Below are 20966 nucleotides of genomic sequence, written 5' to 3'. Positions count from 1 at the left end.
AAAATAAGGATATTCACTAGGCCGAGAGCGCCCCCTCGAGTAAAGGCTTCCACGGCCGGTTGACCAAAATGAGGATCCCAAATTGCATGAGCAATAGGTGATGTGGCAATTTTAATTGTTCAAATATTAAGAATAGAATGACAAACATGTAAAATTTCAACATCAAAATCTATTATGTAAGCTCTCATGTATTGGCATTGTCTTGTGTTCTTTTTAGATTTCCTTGTGGGGTGTTTGGTTCGGTAAATCTTTGGGATGACATTCTTTAGAATGATAATTCTTAATTTTTGGAGTTGTTTGGTTCTACTAGGATGACCCTCATAAGTGAGCATCCTACTTCCCATGAATGACTATATTACAAAGGATGTGTTCCAAATCTGAGTTTACTTCAACACTTAAACTAAGATTTGAGCAACCTTTTTACCACCTAGTATGAAAGGAGAAAGCAAAAAGACGTTCTCTACAGAAGACAATATCTCAACCCACGAGAAACATGCACTAACCTTAAGGCAACCAAACGATTTTTCAGAAAGAAACATAATTCAGAAGAATGTCTATCAAAAGATTGACATTCATATCCGATACATACACCATTTGATTTATCGTCCTGAGTTTTTAAATCTAGTTTTATCACTAGGCTATAACTCTATTCAAGGTTGAAACCTGACATATGAATGGATGACATCGAGTCTATCTGTCAAATTCTGTCAAAAAAAAATTTATGAATGGAAGACATTGAGTCTACCTGGCCAAAAAATTTTGAGCCCCATATGAATGCCACATGGCAAACACCCGGCTGCCTAGAAAAGAATTTGATGTGGCCATCTAAAGAAAGTGAGAAACTCTTAGCTGAAGAAAACATGCCATGTTAATTTTTCTGAAGGTTTGAAAGTTCAAGAAGAAAAGGGTAGGAAAGATTAATAAGCAATTATTTCATCCAGATTATTGAAACCCAAAATTTACTCCGCACTTGGCACGTACCACCTCTTAACAAAAACGAAATTTCATGATAACTGTGTAATTGATACGGCTCCTCTCCAATACATTGGGCACCCAGTGCGCCATCCAACAGCTGGGAGGACCCAGCCATGCACCCAACATATGAGCATGCGCCCCCAGGTCTTCCCAGCCGCCATATGCCAACGCATTGGAATCTTGAAGAGGATCTTTTTCCCTGTGTAACTCAGTTATATTTAACAATGCTCGGTGTGCAAGAAAATCATGATTAATCTAAGCATGTAACCATTCTGATGGTAAAGAGTACCATTACTATACAAGTTTACAACACCAGACAAACCAAAACAATTTCAATAGAAGCATGCATAAGGTTAGAACAACAGCATCACATCCCTCCATTTCTACTACCAATCCAAGTTCAGATGAATGACACCCTCCACGTTTAATTGAAAGAATAAAATATATAAATGTTAATTTCATTGGAAAGCCTTGAATAAAGAGAGAATAAAGGAAAAACAAAGGAAACTAATTTACACATATGACTAATGTCTGCTAAAAAAGGTAGATCGCAAAAGAAAACACCTGACTGTATTTACTTCAATCTGTCAAAAAACAAAAATATAGACCGACTTACTCTTACTATTCACAAACAAACACCTTGGACAACATAGAATCAGAACAGAGATCACACCTTTAACCTTTGACACCAACTTCTTCAGAAGTAATTTCAGGTTCAGGTAGCATAATTGTCTCATCTTTATCTGTGGGGTTCTTGTCACACTCCACTTCAGTCCTTGCTTCAGGGTCAACGGAGTCAAGAGATTTGTCTTGGTTTTCTTGGGTTTCTTCATTCTGGTTTACATTTCCTACTTCTGTAGTTTTTGATTTTGACTTGAGAGGCTTTTCTGCATACTTCATGGATTTCTGAGATGAGAGATTAGAGAGGGATTTTCTAAGAGGCTTCTTTGAAGCAGCAGAATCTCCATTATGGTTTTCCATTTCTCCTTTGGCCAACCTATTGTGGTCCACGCTTGGACGTGGGCTCCGACAAGTTCCACCAACTTCCAAGGAATTTTCTGCAGCAGTACTGGAGCTTTTGTGTCTTCCAAGCTTTGGCGAAATTGCACGTGTTATTGGTATCTAAATAATCAACATCAGAATCAAACATAATTACATTTACATTGGCGTACAAGAATTAACTCACACATAGATCACATGCGGAAGCATAAGAGGTTACTTAAACACTCCATGATTAAAGAACGTCAAACCTAGGAAAAGAGAATACAACAATTTTTGTAACATGAGAAGATATTACTAAAGCAACCAAGAATTCAAGTGACTTGGGGGAATGAGGCAAACTGCAATTTAATGGGGATTTTTTTTTTTTAAAGAACTTGATGTACTTGACAAAAACTCTATTTACTATTTTAGAAATTAAACAGCAAAGGCAACTCAAGAAGGAAGACGGACACTATTCTGTAACTTGTGTAAACAGGTCAACATAAATTGACTTTTAAGTCTGATTCTAACACCAGTGAATATGCCGAATCAGGCATCACACAATGTTAAAACTAATAACCTGTCTTTATGCCAGATGGGGGCATTATAAGATAAGAATATGGAAAAGGGGGAAAAAATGCTAAGAAGGATCTGTGACATGAATAATCACACAGCACCATGGAAAAGAAAATTCAAGTGGTCCTGAGATTATAGCAAATATACTTGATTTTTAATATTTAAACGTGTTGAAATAAGAGAAAAAATACAGTTGCCAGTCCAGAGATATCCTAGCTGAGAGAGCTCTGTTTTGGAGAATTAAACCACAATAAAGTGTTTCCTGCAAATGTCCTAAAAGCCAATGAGGGAAGGTGTCGCCAATAAACCACATAATACATGTCGGAATACACGCTTGCCTACAAATTATAACATAAGGCTTGCATGCAAGCAACATTCTCACACATATCAATTACAACAAATTATTTGTTGGGTAAGCAGGTCTTAGGGAAATTGCTGACTGATTTATGGCTAAAAGTTTTAAAGTTCAGTCCAAAATGGTGAAAAGATTTTGAATGCAATCCCACTACATAGGTGATTCAATTAATACAATTTCATAGCCAAACCTTTAGCATGGATCTCCACATTTAGTTGGGATAAGGGTTTCTTGAGCTCAGTTGAGTTGCATATGATTTCAATTGAATTCATGAAATTAAGAACAAAGTACCAAAGTTTAATCAATTTGGGTTCCCAGTAGACCTAATGTAAAAACATATAGAAAATGTGTCGTGCTACATAAATGGAATAACATCTCAAAACAAACCATGAATTTATCTATGGTTCAAGAATATCTTATTCCATGTTACAGTTCTTGGTTGGTTGTTGGGGCAAAGCAGGAGCATCAAGCCTGGTGGGCCTAAATAGATCTACGCATTGCATCTTTTATTCTGCTGATGTCTTGCCTGCGGGTTTTTATTAGTGGAATTAGTTGGGCTTGTTTTGTAAGCAGTATATTTGGCTTTATGATTTTAATGTCAGGTTTTAAGTTGTAACTGAGATAATAAAGTGGTAAGATTTTGGTTTTAATTTTGTTTTATGGATGATGATAGTTAATCCAACTTGGAAATAGCCTTGATGGAAAAGGTTTTTGCTATGGTAAAGAGATGCACTCTTGTCTGTGTTTGAAACCAAAGCATGCAAGAAAGCAATCGCCTATTACTGATTTCTTCTCCAATCTCTGAGACTTTGTTAAAGACAAGTTTCTACCCTAACTTCTATCATTTTTGGATGATTTTTTTTTTTTTTTTGGGTGAAGCATTTTGGATGAAATTACTGCTACCTAATTTATTAGGGTTACATCTGTTTTCAAACTACGGTTTTCTTCATTCACTCAGTTTCTTCATGTCTAGAATTAATGTTTTCCTGAATTTACAATCAGATATCTGATCTCTAATCCTATTTCTAATTCTTCATTCAATTAGAATAATGAAAATTAGATTTCTAATTTATTCTCAACAGTTCTTCAGTTCAATGAGAAAAATGAAACACCTTCTTCAGTTCAATCTTTGGAGGAGGTTCTTTGTAGAAACTTGGCATTGGTGCAGCCTTAAATGTCAAGCTCTTCCTAAGTTGCTTGATCTCTGCCTCTTGACTCTCCTGCAGGGTATCACAATGAGATGGAGTGACTAATCTCAAACAGACAATATTTGACACATACCAAAGGCAAAAAGTTTTTTCTTTTTAACACCTTTGTTTTGGCTTGCAAGTTAGTTCTTTCTACTTCCTTCACATGAATCTTCTCTTCTAGCTTCGAAAAGAACTGATGAATAGAAACTGAAATTAGTTCCCATGTACCGCAATTAAATTATAGCTATCAAATAAAAAGGTAATACTACCAATAGGCATTAAATAATAAAATGATCTCACCTCTTTCCTTTTCTCAGCACGCTCATCCAACCTGAAGTTAAATCCAGAACCACTGATCCTCCGTTGAGAACGAGGAGTGCTGCTTTTATAATATAGAATATAATGAAACAAGTTATAATATAGAATATAATGAAACAACTCAATGGAGAGGACTATGAAATAAAGATGCTTTGAAGGAAATAAAGAATGAATGTGTAAGAAAAACCCATACGAGCTACTTGATCGTGCATCCTCATCATCTTTAACAGACAGTGCTTTCGTTGTCAGCTTTTTGTTTTGATCATGTAATCTGCATCGCAAACAAAAGAACCCATTAAGCAGCAGGCAAGAAATTTAAAAACGAAAATTACGAAGTAATGGAAAAATGGGCAAAATGCAAATGTTATTTTGCAAAGCAGTGAGAATTGATTGATATAAATACCATAACTTATGAAACATTTTGAAAACAAAGATAGAAATAGGAAAATGTCTCCACCATATTCCATAACACAACTTAATGATGACTCTATGAGATACACCAAAAGGAAATTTTATATATTTCTCTTCCCCCTTTATTCAAATCTTGACAGGATTTTCTAGTTCTATATCTGACTAAATATCAGATATGGGACCTTCCTTAACACAGTTCTTTTTTTACCAAAATACACCACATAATTTTCAATTTAAATAAATCGGCATCTACAAATTAATATGTATGTATAATGCAAGTATCGCAAATTACTTTTCAGAGATCAAAGCAAACAACCAATGAAGGTACCAATGGCGCTACAATCTACACAGCTTATGAGGGATGAAGGCTTACTGAGAGTCTTTGGACGGTGGATCATTGAGGGATTTGTTCACCAAACTAGACTTCCCAACCTGTTTTAAACAAAATCCAAGTTAAGCTCCCCAGTATGATGGACCCCCTTTTTCAGGAGGGTGTGTGTCTGTGGTAAAGGAAGATGATAGAGTGGAAACCTTACTAGGGATTGTCGAGTGCTAGGCACAGACGCTAAAGTAGTCCGCCTTGAAGAAGGCCCACTGACACTTGGATTTGCACTCTCTGAACTCAGACCAGCGGAACCTCGCCTCTTGGGAAGATTCTGACGAGAAGTTGTAGAGCCCTGCCCACTGGGAACTGGTACCTCAGTTCCCGTCCCATTTGTTTGGGTTTGTTTTGCATTGGTTTTCACTGGCTTGCTATCGGTGGTCTTCTTCAAACCGTTTGCGAGAATTCCTCTTGCTGGGAATGAAAGACTTTGAGAAAGGCGGCTTGGCCGCTGGGTCCGAGCAACTGTTATTGGAGCCTTACGGTTCGCTTGATCTTTGGGCATTTTATTGTTTTTCAAACCATCATTGCGACCAGATCCAGCTTTCTACTCACAAAATAACGCTATTTCTTATCAAATATGAATACCCAATCATCCAGCCAACGAAAACAATTCCAAATTTGGACAGTTAGGATACTATACCTTAGAAGGATTCGATCCTTTACTTCCATCCACAGCCATAGCAGCTTGAGCCTCTGCAGCAGAAGAATCAACGCCATCAACTTCTGACACATTTTCAGAGATGACATTCATCTGCGAAACATCTGCAACGTTGTCTGCATTCTCGTTCTCTTTGTTTACATTCAAAGCGCAACTTTCCACTGCAGGAGTTACATCAATGACACCATTTGAATGCTCCAAGACAACTCCGTTTTCAGACTCCATTGCGGGAGTTGAACTTGTAAATACAGGGTTCTGCATAAGTCCCGTTCCAAGATTATCAGTCTTAAAAAGGGTCTAAATAATTAAACTATAAAATTGAAGTAAAAACAGTCCGACTGCGATTAAAGAGGAAAAATAGAATATAAACCCTAATTTCAATTTCAGATTTCTTCTACATTTCACACTTACTTTAGACAGTAAGAACAAGTAAAACGATATATAGTCTGTTCTAACTGATACAGTCGCAAAAACTTAAACCTAAACTTAGATGAAAAGGGGAAAAATATCGATCAAAACTTAAAGATCTAACCCAATTCTGCTTCAAATACACAAGTTAGCATGAAGAAAACTGAACAACACAACTAGTACTTCTAAATTTCAGTAAAGAAACGATCAAAACTTCCGAAACTACAAACTAGTCACGGATCGACCGTGAAAATTGGTTACTAGATCTTACCTCCGAAGTTCGAACTCAAATCTTGGAGGTTTAGAATAGTAGTACGAAATGCTTCAGATGATCGGCAAAACGACTGATAAATCCAGCGATTTCCATGTATGCAGACGTGTATAACTGGGGAATATCGAATCAAACGACTTCAAGTATCTGCTCAATCGAAATCGACCCGAAATCAAGCGAAGACGGAGCTTATGAACTGTTAACTTTTTTGGCTTCTTGAGGATTCTCTGCTACTGTGCAAGTCGACCTCGTCCGGTCATCACGATAGAAGAAGATGAGCCGCTCCGCAGAGAGAGAAAGGGAGAGGTGTTTCAATTTTCAAACAAATTATATAAAATGTGCAATTACGAAACTACCTAAATATGATTCTTTCGTAAGCCATCTTTCCAACGTCGGATTGGAACCACTATAAGTATATGCTCTTTAGTTTCGTAATCATGTGAGGCTATTTTCGTAAATTAATGCTGCAGCCATATAATCTTCCGATGTTATCTTTGAAATTAATTGAGGGAAGAAAAAGACAAGGAAATGTCTCAAAGGAGCAGAACGGCACCGGCCCCACATTGCAATTAACTCCGTCGCTCTCGATGACGTGGCACGACTACTCAACGTGATTGGTTTCCAGATCGGCCACCATGACATGTCCGCCGAACAGACCAGCCATGAGCTGTCAGAACGTGCGCGAGATAGTTTGTTGGCCTTCAGTTAGATCCTACGGCTGAGACAAACGTTGAACAGATGAAGCAAATCAGAACCGTTTATTTCCCTATTTATTAGCGAATAAAAATCTCCGGATTTCAGCCTCAGCTGGTGGCACGTTGTATTCAAGCCTGGCGTCCTTCTCAACATGATTCCACTCATCAAAGCCAGTAGTTGCCGCTAACCTACGCACATTGGGGAAGAGGGTGATGCCTCCACCACCTCCGTTAGACCAACGTCAGGTACTTGAACTAACTGACGGAGAGTATTTCATTCTATTTAGACGACTGACACGATGACACGTGTTCGACGGTGCAGAGTTGTAAAATGTACACTCCCGTGATTATCGGTGGCCGCGACAAGACTTTGATCTCATCTTTTGGACAAGAAGCATGACCGGAAATACTAGAGACTAGAGAGTGATGGGGTCCATATCATGCGGATAAAAGTGGTCCCACATCCACGTGTGGTCCCACGTCCCACGTGGATGTGGGACCACCTTTGCAAGACTCCAGTCTTTTTCTTTCCCCGTCGCGTGGAAAGTGTGGAACCGTTCTGGATTTTGATTTTAAGTTTTCCCGCCTCACATTTAACGGCGCTAAACAGTTAAAAGGCGGTTGGTCCTTTTCATGTAAATTCTTTGGATGACGAGATTGCCCTTGCTTCTTTCATTGTATAACAAAATTGCCCTTGATAGTCACAAACCAATTAATTATCATCCTTACATGCATGAATGGCTAATGCATGAGTTGGGGGGAGAACTACGCAACTTTACCTTGAGAATGTTGAGAGGTTATTTCAATTGTTTGATCATTAGGTCGTAATATTCGAATCTTTACTGTTGATCAAGTGCATCCCTTGGTAATCTAGAATTGAAAAATATATTCAAATGGTCATTTTAATTCGTCTATTCAATAGACGGAGAAATTGACATATGATTATTGGATGATGTGCAAAAAAAATGTTCAATAATTTTAAGTTAAAAAATATATATATATATATATAGAGAGAGAGAGAGAGAGAGAGAGAGAGAGAGTTGTGCAAGATAACAATCAAAGGCTTATTATTTATTTTTTAATAAAAAAGTGGGATCAAGTTTTCTTACACCCATAGTTGACGGAGAATCCCTTGATTGAAGGATTTGGAAGGTGGAGAAGTTATCAAATAATAGTGGGAGAGGATATTTTTGATCATTTGTAAATAGGGGCAGACATTTATCCATTGATGACTATATGGTTCATTCCTCAAATGGTGAAGGAAAACTTTCCTCTAGCAAATATTAGGGAAAGAAAAATGTCATCCCCATGCTACACATGGGATGTGAAGGAGGATTATGAAAAGATGACCTTGCCCGTTCTCTACTTCCCCATTTGTCTGGGTATGGAGAATGAATACCGATAATGTTTTCTTTGTGGAAATATTATTAACAACCATCTTAAAAATGGAAAGAAAAGTTACTCCATATTTTTGTCCGAGACCGAGAGCGGCCCTTCTGGCCATGAACCCACTGTTTGTGGCTTAGGGGCCACTCTTTTGTCTTTTGTCTTTTTTAATAACTGATAATACATTAATCAATCATACAACTATTAACCTTCAATGACAACTGGAATTTTTTTTTTTTTCCATCAAAAAGAAAAACACAACTTGATCCCATCGTATGCTTGTAATTCTCCACCATAGTCCCCTTCCCCACTGAAAGAATAGGAATATCAACAACCTAGAATATTATTTAGAGAGAGAGAGAGAGAGAGTAATACAAAACAAGTTTAATGAATGCAAATGTCCCCCCTTGCCTAAAAGAACAATTTCCAGAAGTATTTTTTGCATTGAGACAAACAGAAGGGTGAGGGGGGAGAGAGTGATGTAGAGAGGGAGAGAAAGAGATGGATAGGGCCAAGCATGGAGTTTTGTCTTCTACACTTTTTTGAGAAGTCACGCAGGGACATCCCAATGTTTGGGTGCGGTGGGGGAAGTAGATAAGAACCAGGAGGCTCGAACTCAAAACCTCCTTGTGAGCATGGGCTTTTTGCGCACCATAGCTCACCAACTGCGCTAGGCAATGGTTTATTTATTCTAAATAATAAAAATCTCTGTCCTTAATATTACTCCCCTTGAATCCTGCTCATTACTTACCAAGCATTGTGTTGGTGGATCATCAATAGGACCATCTCAATATAAAAGTAGAAGAAATACTCGAAGGAATTTATAGGAAAGGTCAAATTCTATTTGAGATATTGCAAGTAATTCCTGATTTTTGAAGAGGAACATAGGGACAAAATAGAAGTAAAGAAAATTCTATTATCTGCATATTATACAAGAAAATGGAGATGGTGAAGTCTATTAAAAATGCAAAATTCATTATGACACAACTATGAATAAGTTTGACATTTGAACAATGCTTTCTCTCTCTATTTGCAATAGCTGATCTTTACAACTTAAAAGTTGATATCACATCTACAATACAAATGGGAAGAGGGGGGAGGGGGGAGGGGAGAGAGAGAAAAAATCCTCACCACTGTCTCTGTCATCAAAGCTGCAGAGTCTGCCTAAATCCAATGCTGAAAGTATGGTCTAAGTCTTTCTTATTGAAGCCAGCATTTGCTACAGTATTTCCCTTTTGCATCATCGCAACAAACTCATTGTAATCTATACGTCCATCCTGGAAGATTAATGAGGAAAACTCAGAAAAGTTTTATGAACCTAGTTAAGAAAAAATACAGTATTTAATTGTCCATCATTATCAAACCCCACACCCCCCACATCCCCCCCAACACCCCCCCCCCAAAAAAAAAAAAAAGAAAACCTCTTTTACCAAAGAGATAAACAAGAACCAACTTTGTAAGCAAAATGAATGACTTAAGAGAGAGAGAGACTAAGCATAGGAGAATGTAAAAGAAAATCCCCCCCCCCCCCAATCTCCCTATATGGTACAAAAGGGAATCATTTTGGAAGTACTGATCTAATAATCATATACTAATGAACCAAGGAGACGAGAACACTAATGGTGACGGTCAGGCTTTGCCTTGTTTAGGGAAATCCAAACCTGATCAACCCTAAAATCAACCCAAACCTAGCCTCTGAAAACACTATGACCAATTGGAGGACAAAGTTTCTGTCCCCCGCTCTAAAAGTGATGGCAAGTGTATATCAGAAAGTGGTTAACTTGATTGATCAGCTAGGTCCAACCATTGATTTGGACAAAAAGTTGAACTATAAATTTGTGCCTTTTTCTTGTCAGAACATTGTTAGTTCTAGGCAAAGGAATGATGAAAATCTCATCTTCCAGATGTTAGCACAACTCTAAAACTTAACTGCAAACCTCATCAGGGGCTGGGCATTTTACCCATCCCACCGCCATTCTGAATTGAATGAACAAATTGGATCGATTTTCAACCAAGGAGAATAGTTCAATCCATCAACAGGGTCACAATGTCGCATGCCCCATCTGCCGAAAGCATGGAGAATTTATTTTTCCTGTCTTCATATGCTGACGTTCCCAAAATTGTGGGAGAATAAAAGAAAGTACTTACATTGTCCTGATCTGCCTCTTGGATCATTTCTTCCAGGTGAGTATCCTCTATTCCAAACTCCTCACAGGCTTGTTGAAGCTCATCTTGGGTGATATAACCACTACCATCTCTGTCGAAGTAAGAGAAAGCAGCAAATAGATGATCTTCCCTCTCAATTTTATTGAAATGTAATGTTGCAGCTATGAACTCCCCATAATCAATTGTCCCACTATTGTCCACATCTGCCTGCAATGTCAGAACAAGCGAAGAATCAAGAAGAATCAAAAGCATACTGTTCTTGTGCATATTCAGCAAAATACATTGATTGTAACATTTCATTTTTCCTGGGTTGTTTCTTGGGAAAATTAGAAAAAAAAGGATCTTTTGAAAGTAAAAAAGGTTCAACCTCAAAACTTTCAGAATAAGATGCAGTTGGTCATTCCTTAAAATTTGTGAAATGAATTAATAACCCATAGATTGTCATGTTGATCATTTGGCATGCATGCAAGACTAAGGCCCACTGTTCAGTGAGATGTGAAGTCAAGTAAAATTAAACCATAAGTGTGGAACATTTTTTAATCATTACCAGCAGCAATTGTGCAATTGACCAAAAAAAAATATAAATAAATAAAGGGAAAAGGTTGGGCATGCCGCCGATATCAAGTATGCTAGCACCCATTGTGTCTATCTCTCTCTTCCCTTTTTCTGAAATGACCCCCATATCCTTCCTGAATGATACTCCATCATGTGTTTCTATTGGTGCTATCCGCTAGCATACTTGATATCGGCGGCATACCTATCCCTCTCCCATAAATAAATATGGTAACTGGATTTTAAGGATTTTTTGAGTGGTTCAGCCCAAACCCACCCAATTATCAATGGGTTAGGTTTAGGCTTGGTCCAAGTCCTGTTATCCCCCTATCTAATCCTGCCCAGGAAAATGTGAATTCGTTAGGTGGTTCATCCCTCCCTAGTTGTGAGTAGCTCCACTGTCGGTGGGACAGCTCCAAAAGAACCGATTCTGTCTGGAGTGATTTAGGAAACCCGACTGGTTACAGCCCGAGCTTCAGTAGTCATGTAAATGAATATTTGTCACATTGTGTTTTTTCGTTGCTGCAGTAGGCCAGCCAAAGAGAAATTCAGCACAGCCCAGGTATGAATTTCCAGCCTAAATTTGTAATAGGCTGCATCTGGGCCTGCTCAAGGTTTTGAGTGTGCTATCCTAAGCTTGGCATTGCCCATTAAATTGCCACCCTTATATGAACACTTGCACATGATACATCAAATGTAGTTCCTTTAGGCAATGTGGTATCACTAATTCCCAGGCCTATGCCCTCAAGGGCCTCAACACAGACTTACCAACTTAGCCAGCAAGCACAATTGAGCTTTGATATATGCTCTAGGAAACAAGTATAGACTAAGGGAATTCTATATATTTGATGCATCAATAGTATGGAATATCAGAATATGTAAGGTTGCATGATTGTAAATTTGCAAGTATCAGGATTTAGATCAAGTGGGTCAGGTTAGTTCCTGGAATGGAAGAACTTTTATGTGGGACCGAATTAGAAAAAAAAAAATGGTATCATTTACTGTTTGATCAGGGAGAAGGGAATTGGCCATTTCATAGAGAACCAATTTTGACTGGATGTGCAAAGTAGGGTAGCATCAATGTTCTGGTCTATCTCTATCTTTACAATGGACCATCCAACTGCGTGAGAAATAAATTCCTTCTATGCTGATATCATGGTTCTAGGAATCGGAATCAAAATTGGATCACTGATTCTGGTTAAATCGGATTGGAATCAGCTGGATCCGATTCCAATTCCATCCAATTCAAATTGGTTGATTCGTACTGGATTTTTAGGGTTCATGCCAATTCTAGCTGAATCGAAATCGTAACTGTAATCGAGGCAGATCACGTTTCCGATTTCACTTACCTGAACCTTGGCTGATGTTTATGATTTAACTAAAGATATGGCCTTACAAAAAGTGAGACAGGAAAAGGATTTGTGTAGCCAACCCCAAAGTAATTTGGTGAAAGCTTTGTTTAGTTGAGTGGAACCAACTTACTGCTTTCATTAGATCATATATTTCGGACTCCTTCAGATTCGCACCAACCCTTCTTAATCCAACCTTGAGTTCTTCGAAAGTGATTTGGCCACTATTATCTGTGTCTATCATCTTGAACATTTCTTTTAGGCCAGCAATCTCGTCTTCCGAGAGATTGTCTGCAATGACCTGTAAAAAGTAAAACATGTCATCAATGTACTCGGGTAACCCAGCATCATTTGGAGCCAGTGTTCCTAATTAGATATATGCTTTGGTATGACATCACTCCAATCTAGTATGCACTCATGTAGATGGATAATATATGTCAAACTCTCAATTCTCAAGAACTTACTCTCAGTGCCATTTTCTTTAGCTTGTTCATGGCTGAAAAGTGCTTTAATTGGGTGAGAACTGCAGAATCAAGAGGCTTATCCGGGGCCACACCGTCAACATGGATCCAAGGGTGAGCTGAACGGAAAAAATATCACTTATTAATAACAAAAGTCTTTCACATTGTTTTCCAGCTAAAAACAGGATGCCGATGTCTATGACAAGGCTAGTCAATTGGAATTTAGATTATAAGTTAAACAGAATGAATTCCACCAGAACTTTCCCACATTATGTAGAAAAGATGGTTTAATGTAGGAATGGATTGGACCACCAAACCAGACCCAAGACTGCAGAATTTTATAAACCAGAGAACAACCAAAATTCACCCAAAAGGAGACAGCAGCAATAATCCAGAATTTAACCAGTAATTTGAAAACCAGAAAGAACAAACACAGAATTCTGGAATATCGACTAGCAGAAATTATACCAGTAAGCAGAATCAATTAACAACAGAATTAGGACAGAAAATAGGTCACAATCAGTCACTCCAGATCACAGAAATAGTATCGATCTGTTAGGACAGTAACACTGTGAATAAACCAACCCAGTAGCAGTTTTAGAATTAAATCAAAAACTGTTGAAGCACTAACAGTCTTCAATATTCAGAAAACTTAATTCAGCAGTCCATAAAATGCAATTCAGATTAGCAGAACCAGAATCCAGAAAATGGAAACTTCAGTTCACGAAAAGACGAAAATCTGGAGATTTCTAATATCTCATCAATGGCTAAGTAGAATCAGCCAATATTTGGTTCGATCCTCACTGGTATGGGGAGGAACCTTTGATCAAAAAACTGGACTAATCGGATACTCAGATCTGGTCATTCCAGCAGGGGCGGATGCTCTGTTTTGCAGAATTTTCTGGGCAGCAGAGTGATAGATTACATACCTTGTTTTGCAGCCCTAATAAGTCTTGAAAGAGATATAAAAACTTAAAAGAATAATACTTGAAGTAGACCTCTTGGACTTCATGCCGCAAGGAGTCAATTGGATCAAACACCAATTCCTTCAGCCTTGATCAAACACAAGACAACTCTTCATGAAGAAGATAATAGCAACAACCATTAATTTTTTTATCAAAATCATTCTAGGCTTTTAGGAGCCTCCTCTTCTTTATTTATAATGCTAATGGGGGAGGGAATTACAAAATAGAAGGTTCCTCAAAAAGGAAACCAAATATTCTCCTAATACAATAATTACTAAAAACTGAAATTAGAAACTAACTGAAATTAAAAACTAGTTGAAAAAGGAAACTAACTACTAATGACTTGACTCAATTAACAACTTGACTCCTAAGGAAACAAATATAACTCAAATCAAGCCCAATTAAAAAGGAAACTAACTAATAATCCCGTACTCAATCTTAGAGCCCCCCTTTTAGACCCATAAAAGTGGTCTATTACACTCAAAACACATGGGATCAACAGCCTAACATGTATGGAACCCAACCCTAGGTTTATTCCTAATAAAACAAGCCTATTTTGGTAATTAATCTGCATCACGGTTTCTCTAGTGTTTAGTTGTGACCAATACAAAAACCCAGTGTTGGTGCATCCATGAACAATGGGGTGCTGGGTTTGGACCAGGCTGGACTAGTGCATTTTTCTTGATCATTATCAAGGTCATGGCACTACCTTCAAAGGGAAAGGAGAAACAGAAAGAGAGTGGGGGTGGGGGGGGGGGGGAACAAAATAGTATGCATACTGAAATATTCCTCGAGCGAAATATAGCACCAAGAGAATTTAATTTTTTCAATAAGGAAAAAGGAGAAGAAATACTTTTTGGATTTCTTAATCCATTGATGGTTTCTTGCATCACTTGGAATACAGGAAACCAACAGCATATATTTATGAACCCAACCATCCTCATTTGTTCACTAAATGGTGCAGGACATCCTCATTATGCATACAATAGGAGGCAATGAGTACGGATTACCAATGCCAGTGGCAGCTCCAGTATTCCTCATGTATATAAGTCAACAAATCAAAGCAAAGGAGACTCACAAATAACTTGATGAACAGTTAGCCGCTTTTTGGGGTCTCTGACAAGCATTTTCCTAATTAAATCTTTTGCGTCTCCTGAGATTCTAGGCCAGGGGTCTGATGAAAAGTCAAGATGACCATGCAAGATCTGTTGAAATATCTCTTGCTCGGTTTCTACGTGATCACAACAGGAAAATAAAGAAGACACTGTAAGTTTTCTGGCATTAATATGTATATACAAACACAAGACATATTGAGCTCAATACTAAAAAATCTCACCAGCCCAAAACGGAGGGACCCCACTTAACAGAATGTAAGTGATTACCCCAACACTCCAAACATCAGCTTCTGGACCATAACGCTTTCTCAGAACTTCTGGGGCAACGTAATAAGGGCTGCCAACAACATCATAAAAAGTTTCCCCTGAAAGTAAAGATAGGTTGTTTCCTAATTAAATGTGGAAAAATAGAACATCTGCAATATTAGAATATTGACTAGTAAATGCTCTGTGGAATAAAAAAAGAAGATAGAAAAGCAGTGAAAGCACCTTACCACACACCTCTAACAAGAGAACTAGAAAATTCCATTAAAAACATAAGCACATTATAAATATACTAATGTGAGATATATTAGCATTTTATCCAACTTAGTTGTCTATAGATGAATACACCAAGCAAGTTGACTTACCATACATACATGCTTACATGTCTGCATTTTTTTTTAATTTTTTGGGTGAATTCATGACTGTGCATTTTGTCTATACATGTTCTTTGTTTTTTTAGTAGCATAGAATTATGTAGAATTTCCCATCCTAATCTAATATTTAAGGGACATTTGGTCAACAACAACTCAGCCTTATCCCCAACTAAATGGGGTCGGCTATGTGGATCCTTGCCCTCCAATCAGCTCGGTTCGAGGTCATACTTGATACAAGGCCAAGCTATGCTCTTCTTTCCTCACCACTTCTCCTAAGGTCATTTTAGGTCTGCCCCTGGGCTCTTTTAGTTTCTTTAGTTTGAATCAAATCACTCCTCTGTACTGAAGCATCCAAAGGCCTCCGTTGAACATGGCCATGCCACCTGAAATGAATTTCTTGTAGCTTATCATGCACTGGAGCCACCTGAATTCAGCTCTAATATGATGTTGGTCATTTAAATAATAAGTTCTAAATACATAGTTTTGGATATTGGAGTGAACATTGTTGACAGAATATGTATACATTTGTAAGTTGTACAATATTCTGAAACACATGAAACAAAATCAAACCATTACAACAATATACCAGTACAAAGATTTCATTGCAGGAGCATCAAGTAGATAAAACAAAAACTATGAATATCTATGCACAGTTGGTAAAGCAGCCATAGGTTGATATTGCTTCTAGGCTGCTTTGGGCAGCAAACAAATCAACCATGAAAGCAGCTTCAGCCTTCAATAAGGTAAATGAGATGGTAGATAGTTTTCAAAAAACTAGATCTGCATCCTTATGCGATGAAGAATAAAGAATGGTTTCATATCACAGAGAGGTTCATCATCTTACTGACCAGGCAGAAGTTTGAGGGTTTTTACAAAGATGAAGTCTTTCTTTTCCTTTTTATTACTTTTACTCTGGGGGTAAAAGTGGAATCGTTGCCTTTTTATGCATGTGTTAGTATGGGGGAGGGTAAGCTTAGGTTCAGAAAAAAACTACAATCCAATCCAGAGAAGAAAATTTGAAATATGAGGCTTACCCAGGTTGCAGGAGACGGTTCATATTACTCCCCATGCTCTCTATACACCTAAAAATATTTTTTCATGAAGTTTTCCCACCAATTTCCAATAGAAGCTCAGTATAGTCTCAATTTAGAACTTCAAAGAAGCTTTATAAGTGAGGTAGAAGGTGAAGATGCCCCCATATGTGACCCAACCAAGGTATTAAGCTGATAAGGAACTTAGATGTGAGCCTCTGATATTTAAAGGTGACAAACTTGATCCAACCACTGGGCAGGATGTGGAAGATCATCTGGTCAGACACTACCCAACAAGTCAATATACCCATAAAAGCAGAAAGGAAGAAACATGGTGGATGCTTGCAATGATATTCCTTTTCACAAAGAACTGCAGCCATGTTGTTCTCAAGTTTTCTTTTTCAATTAGAAGAGATGGGTGAGTGGACCAAAGTGTTGGATTGCAAATCAATTGTACGAGTTATTCTTACTGAGGGTTTGAATCCCTCTCTTTCCATTTATTCTAAATACTTGATATTTTTCTTTTGATTCGAAAGAACAATCTCAAGTTCTTTTTATCATAGCTAAATGTGTTCACGGATATGGTTAAATGTAAATGTGTCAAATAGATATTTAATATGTGTTACAAATTAAACAATTAAAAGATGGTAGTATAACTTGGATAGATAATAAATATTTTTAAAAATGGGAAATTATGATTTCAGGCGTACCATGCTATTGTGTTCAAAATCATGGGAAAGAAGAGAGGCTAAAGTTAAACTGAAATGTTAAGTTGTCATGACACCCTTTTGGGAGGTTCTTAAATACAAAACATGTTATGACATTATTAATGTGATGAACTGAGATAGGGAGCATAAGAGCTATTGAGCTATGATAATCCTAAGAGGAAAGAAAGCTTCAGGAATTTACCTGGCTTGAAGAATATAGACAACCCAAAGTCAATTGCCTTAAGAGGAGAATCCTCCTCCTTACTCGCCAAGAGAAAATTCTCAGGCTTAAGGTCTCGATGCATGACACCCAGAGAATGGCAGGCTTGCACCACACCAATTATAATCCTAGCAAGTTCAGCAGCCTTTCTCTCTGTATAATGGCCCTTCTGAACGATCCGATCAAATAGCTCACCCCCTGCACACAATTCCATGATAACATGAACAGCAACAGCATCCTCATAAGCTCCTTTGATCGAGATAACATTGGGATGTCCTGCCAAGTGGTGCATTATCTGAATTTCCCTTCTCACGTCCTCTACATCCCCTTCTGTAATCAGTTTCCTTTTCGAGATTGATTTGCAGGCATACTCTCTTCCGGTTGCTTTCTCCACACACAGGTAAGTTGTCCCAAACTGCCCTTGTCCAAGCTTACGCCCCAAGCTGTAGAAATCCTTTAAATTTCCAGTTTTCCTCTGTAACACCGAGCCTACCAGGAGTCCTGCACTCTCTGTTCTTCTATGATGTGGCTTCTTGGGTTTGACAGGCTGTGCTGGAGGAGGTGATGGCTTAGTTTCCTCTTTGGGGATCATCACCAGTTCAGGGGGTTTGTTTGGGACAGGGGGAGGAGCTTCAGGCTCTTTCCTGTCAGATGGTGTCTCACTGACGACTTCTTGCCTTTTAGGAGAAATCTCCTCACCAGAGGGCGTTGGAGAACGCCACATATAGGCTGAAACCGATTCTAAAAATCCATGTTTGGTAATACTTGGTCCTACACAAGTGTTCCCCATCTGAAACCACTCTCAAGCTCAATTCCTTCCAAAAATTTCTTTTACTTTCAACATTGAGATACGATTTTATCAGAAGCATTAACAGCAGAGAAATCTGAATTCTCTAAGACAATAAGATGAAGGCCATAGAAGTAGAACAAGCTTATTCTCACTCTGTACATGGTCAGAAATTGTCAAGAGTGATCAACTCCAATTGATGCCAACACCGGTAGCTAAGATAAGGAAGATTTATCTTCGCTTTAGCTCTTTCAATCTGGAAATTCTAACCAGTTTTGTCTACACAAGTGAAGTCAACGAAAAGGCAAAAAATTCGGAAACAGGCGTGAAAAGGGATCTTCAATTGAGATGTGTTGGGCAATTGCACCGTAGACAACACAAAACAGACCAACCCAGAATTCTAAAATAACCAAAGGAAACATAGATACAGAGAAACTGAAAAACCTCTCTGAAGTCTTAAATAGAAAAAAGAAGGGATATATAATGAAAAAACTCCACTGAAGATATAATTCATAAGCTATAGGAACTGAACAAGAAGATATCAAATTGAACGATTCTAAGCATAGAATCGAGAGAATGCTAAGATGATGGAAGAAACCCAGGAAAGCAGAGAGTGAGAAGAAAAGACCCGGAAAGTGGATATAATTTTTTGGAGAAAGAGTCCTTGTAAGCAAGCGATCGTCTGTCTTAGTTTTACCAAGTCGGCTCTGAGTTGAGGAAGGTTTAACTGGTTCAGTTTTCATACCTCTTTCCCTCTTTTCCTCTTTTTTCGTCTCTGACTCTCTCTCCCTCTCTTCTCTGGGTATTTTTTCGCTTCTTTTAATATTCTTTCAATTCCCAAAGTCCAAAATCTGAAATCTGAACATGGGCAGATGCCATTTTCGATTCTGAAATAAATAGTAAAAGGGTGATGAACGATTGAGATTGGAATCATGGTGGAAGTAGAAAGTACTCAAAGTTCTTACTTCTTACATGCTTCGCTTTTGACTTCGTTTATTCAAGGGGGAGTGGAGACCTGGGTAGGGGAAGAACCAAGTGGGATTTGATTTGTAGTTTACCTGTGTAGTGCACCCAATGATAGATTGATGAATGAGGAATGATTGGACACCGCAATTAAGCCGCCGTCTGCCGGCCCAAGCGTGGCTCCGTGGAATGGTTGACTAGTAGTAGTTTGTTGGCACATCAACCGTTTGATGAATTGCCCAAGAGAGGATAGAAATGTCTTTGCCAAGTCAAACCGAGTAATAATAATAAAGTATGACTGAATTAACTGAAACGTTCCAGGTCTCTGGGCATTACCGTCAAAGGAATATCCTAATGATAAGGAGGGTAGCAGGGCACTTTCCCGCCAAAGTACTAGGAGACATACGAAACAATGAAACATTACTAATCAAATTCTTTGGATTGGAAGTATCTGAACAAAGTACAGTAGCTAGATCCTATAACAGTTATTTGAAATCCAAATTGGGTCGGTCATATCAGCCCATTGAAATTGTCAGAGGGTGATACTGTTTGATAAGGTTGATACTCCATAGTGACTCCTCTTACTTCTTTGGGGTTGTTAATGAGGTGTTTAGTGCTCTTCATTATTTTTTATACAAGTTAAATGGTTTTCATTCAATCTTGATATGACTTGATCCATGCGATCATGGGGGTCAATATGAGCTCGTAGGACTAGTTAACCAAAGGCCTAGATAACCATCGTTAATAAAAAAAATAAAAAAATTCGAACGTTATTTGATGAAGAAAACACACTTTAGCAAAGTGATTCGGGTAGCTAAGCTTGTTAGAGCAAAGAATTGAAAATCCTTGCGGAAGTGATTCGAATCCACTTCTTATTGGGGGGGGGGTAAGGGTCCAAATAATACATAGTTGGGAGCAAGCTGGATTTCAAAATTCAAGTGAAAGAGGGGTAGGAAGCATAATTTATGAAGGTAGACTCAAGATGCTATGCTCACATGTTAAGTTTTAGTTGGAATAGAGTTTGTCAAATAGAAAAATCAAAGTTCAGTAATAATTTAGGATTGCATAGGTGAGGGCATTTCAATTCCAATTTCAATAGATAGGAGTATGTAATTGAAATTATTGAAAAAATCAAGGATTGTAGAGGGGATACATGGACATACGTATGAAGTTATTATAATTCCAATTTCAATACATAGGAATATATAATTGAATTTATTTAATAATTTAGGATTGCAAAGGCAGTGCATGAACATGCATGGTCCAATCCTAATTTCAATACATAAAAAGTATGAAATAAATTTCTTAAGTAATTTTTTTTTTGTTTAATATACTAATTCCAATTTTAATACGTAGGAGAGTATGTAATAGAATTTAAGTTTAAAATTCGTCACATGATCAGT

The 20966-nt window shown here is 37.9% G+C and overlaps 2 protein-coding genes across 3 annotated transcripts; both read right to left on the bottom strand.

Annotated features, from left to right (window-relative positions):
• Positions 1-1374: 1374 nt before the first annotated feature.
• Positions 1375-6827, bottom strand: LOC122087253 (protein WVD2-like 4). Of its 2 annotated transcripts, XM_042656318.1 has the most exons (9): positions 6529-6827; positions 5832-6104; positions 5343-5735; positions 5180-5238; positions 4589-4666; positions 4378-4456; positions 4199-4270; positions 4000-4107; positions 1375-2097 (listed from the first exon to the last, which is right to left on the bottom strand). In XM_042656318.1, exons 2-9 carry the CDS (start codon positions 6072-6074, stop codon positions 1651-1653), a joined length of 1479 nt encoding a protein of 492 aa, XP_042512252.1. In that variant the 5' UTR covers positions 6075-6104; positions 6529-6827; the 3' UTR covers positions 1375-1650. The 2 variants fall into 2 exon arrangements, with proteins under 2 accessions (XP_042512252.1, XP_042512253.1); XM_042656319.1 differs by lacking the exon at positions 6529-6827 and having other exon boundaries at positions 5343-5752; positions 5832-5963.
• A 2712-nt stretch (positions 6828-9539) lies between these two features.
• On the bottom strand, positions 9540-19988 carry LOC122085432 (calcium-dependent protein kinase 1-like). Its single transcript, XM_042653864.1, has 7 exons — positions 17796-19988; positions 15439-15582; positions 15181-15333; positions 13141-13256; positions 12810-12977; positions 10758-10982; positions 9540-9886 (listed from the first exon to the last, which is right to left on the bottom strand). Exons 1-7 carry the CDS (start codon positions 18601-18603, stop codon positions 9755-9757), a joined length of 1746 nt encoding a protein of 581 aa, XP_042509798.1. The 5' UTR covers positions 18604-19988; the 3' UTR covers positions 9540-9754.
• Positions 19989-20966: the final 978 nt, after the last annotated feature.

Source organism: Macadamia integrifolia, chromosome 8, assembly GCF_013358625.1.
Source record: "Macadamia integrifolia cultivar HAES 741 chromosome 8, SCU_Mint_v3, whole genome shotgun sequence".
Lineage (NCBI taxonomy): Eukaryota > Viridiplantae > Streptophyta > Magnoliopsida > Proteales > Proteaceae > Macadamia > Macadamia integrifolia.
This window is presented reverse-complemented; position numbering and strand designations above follow the sequence as displayed.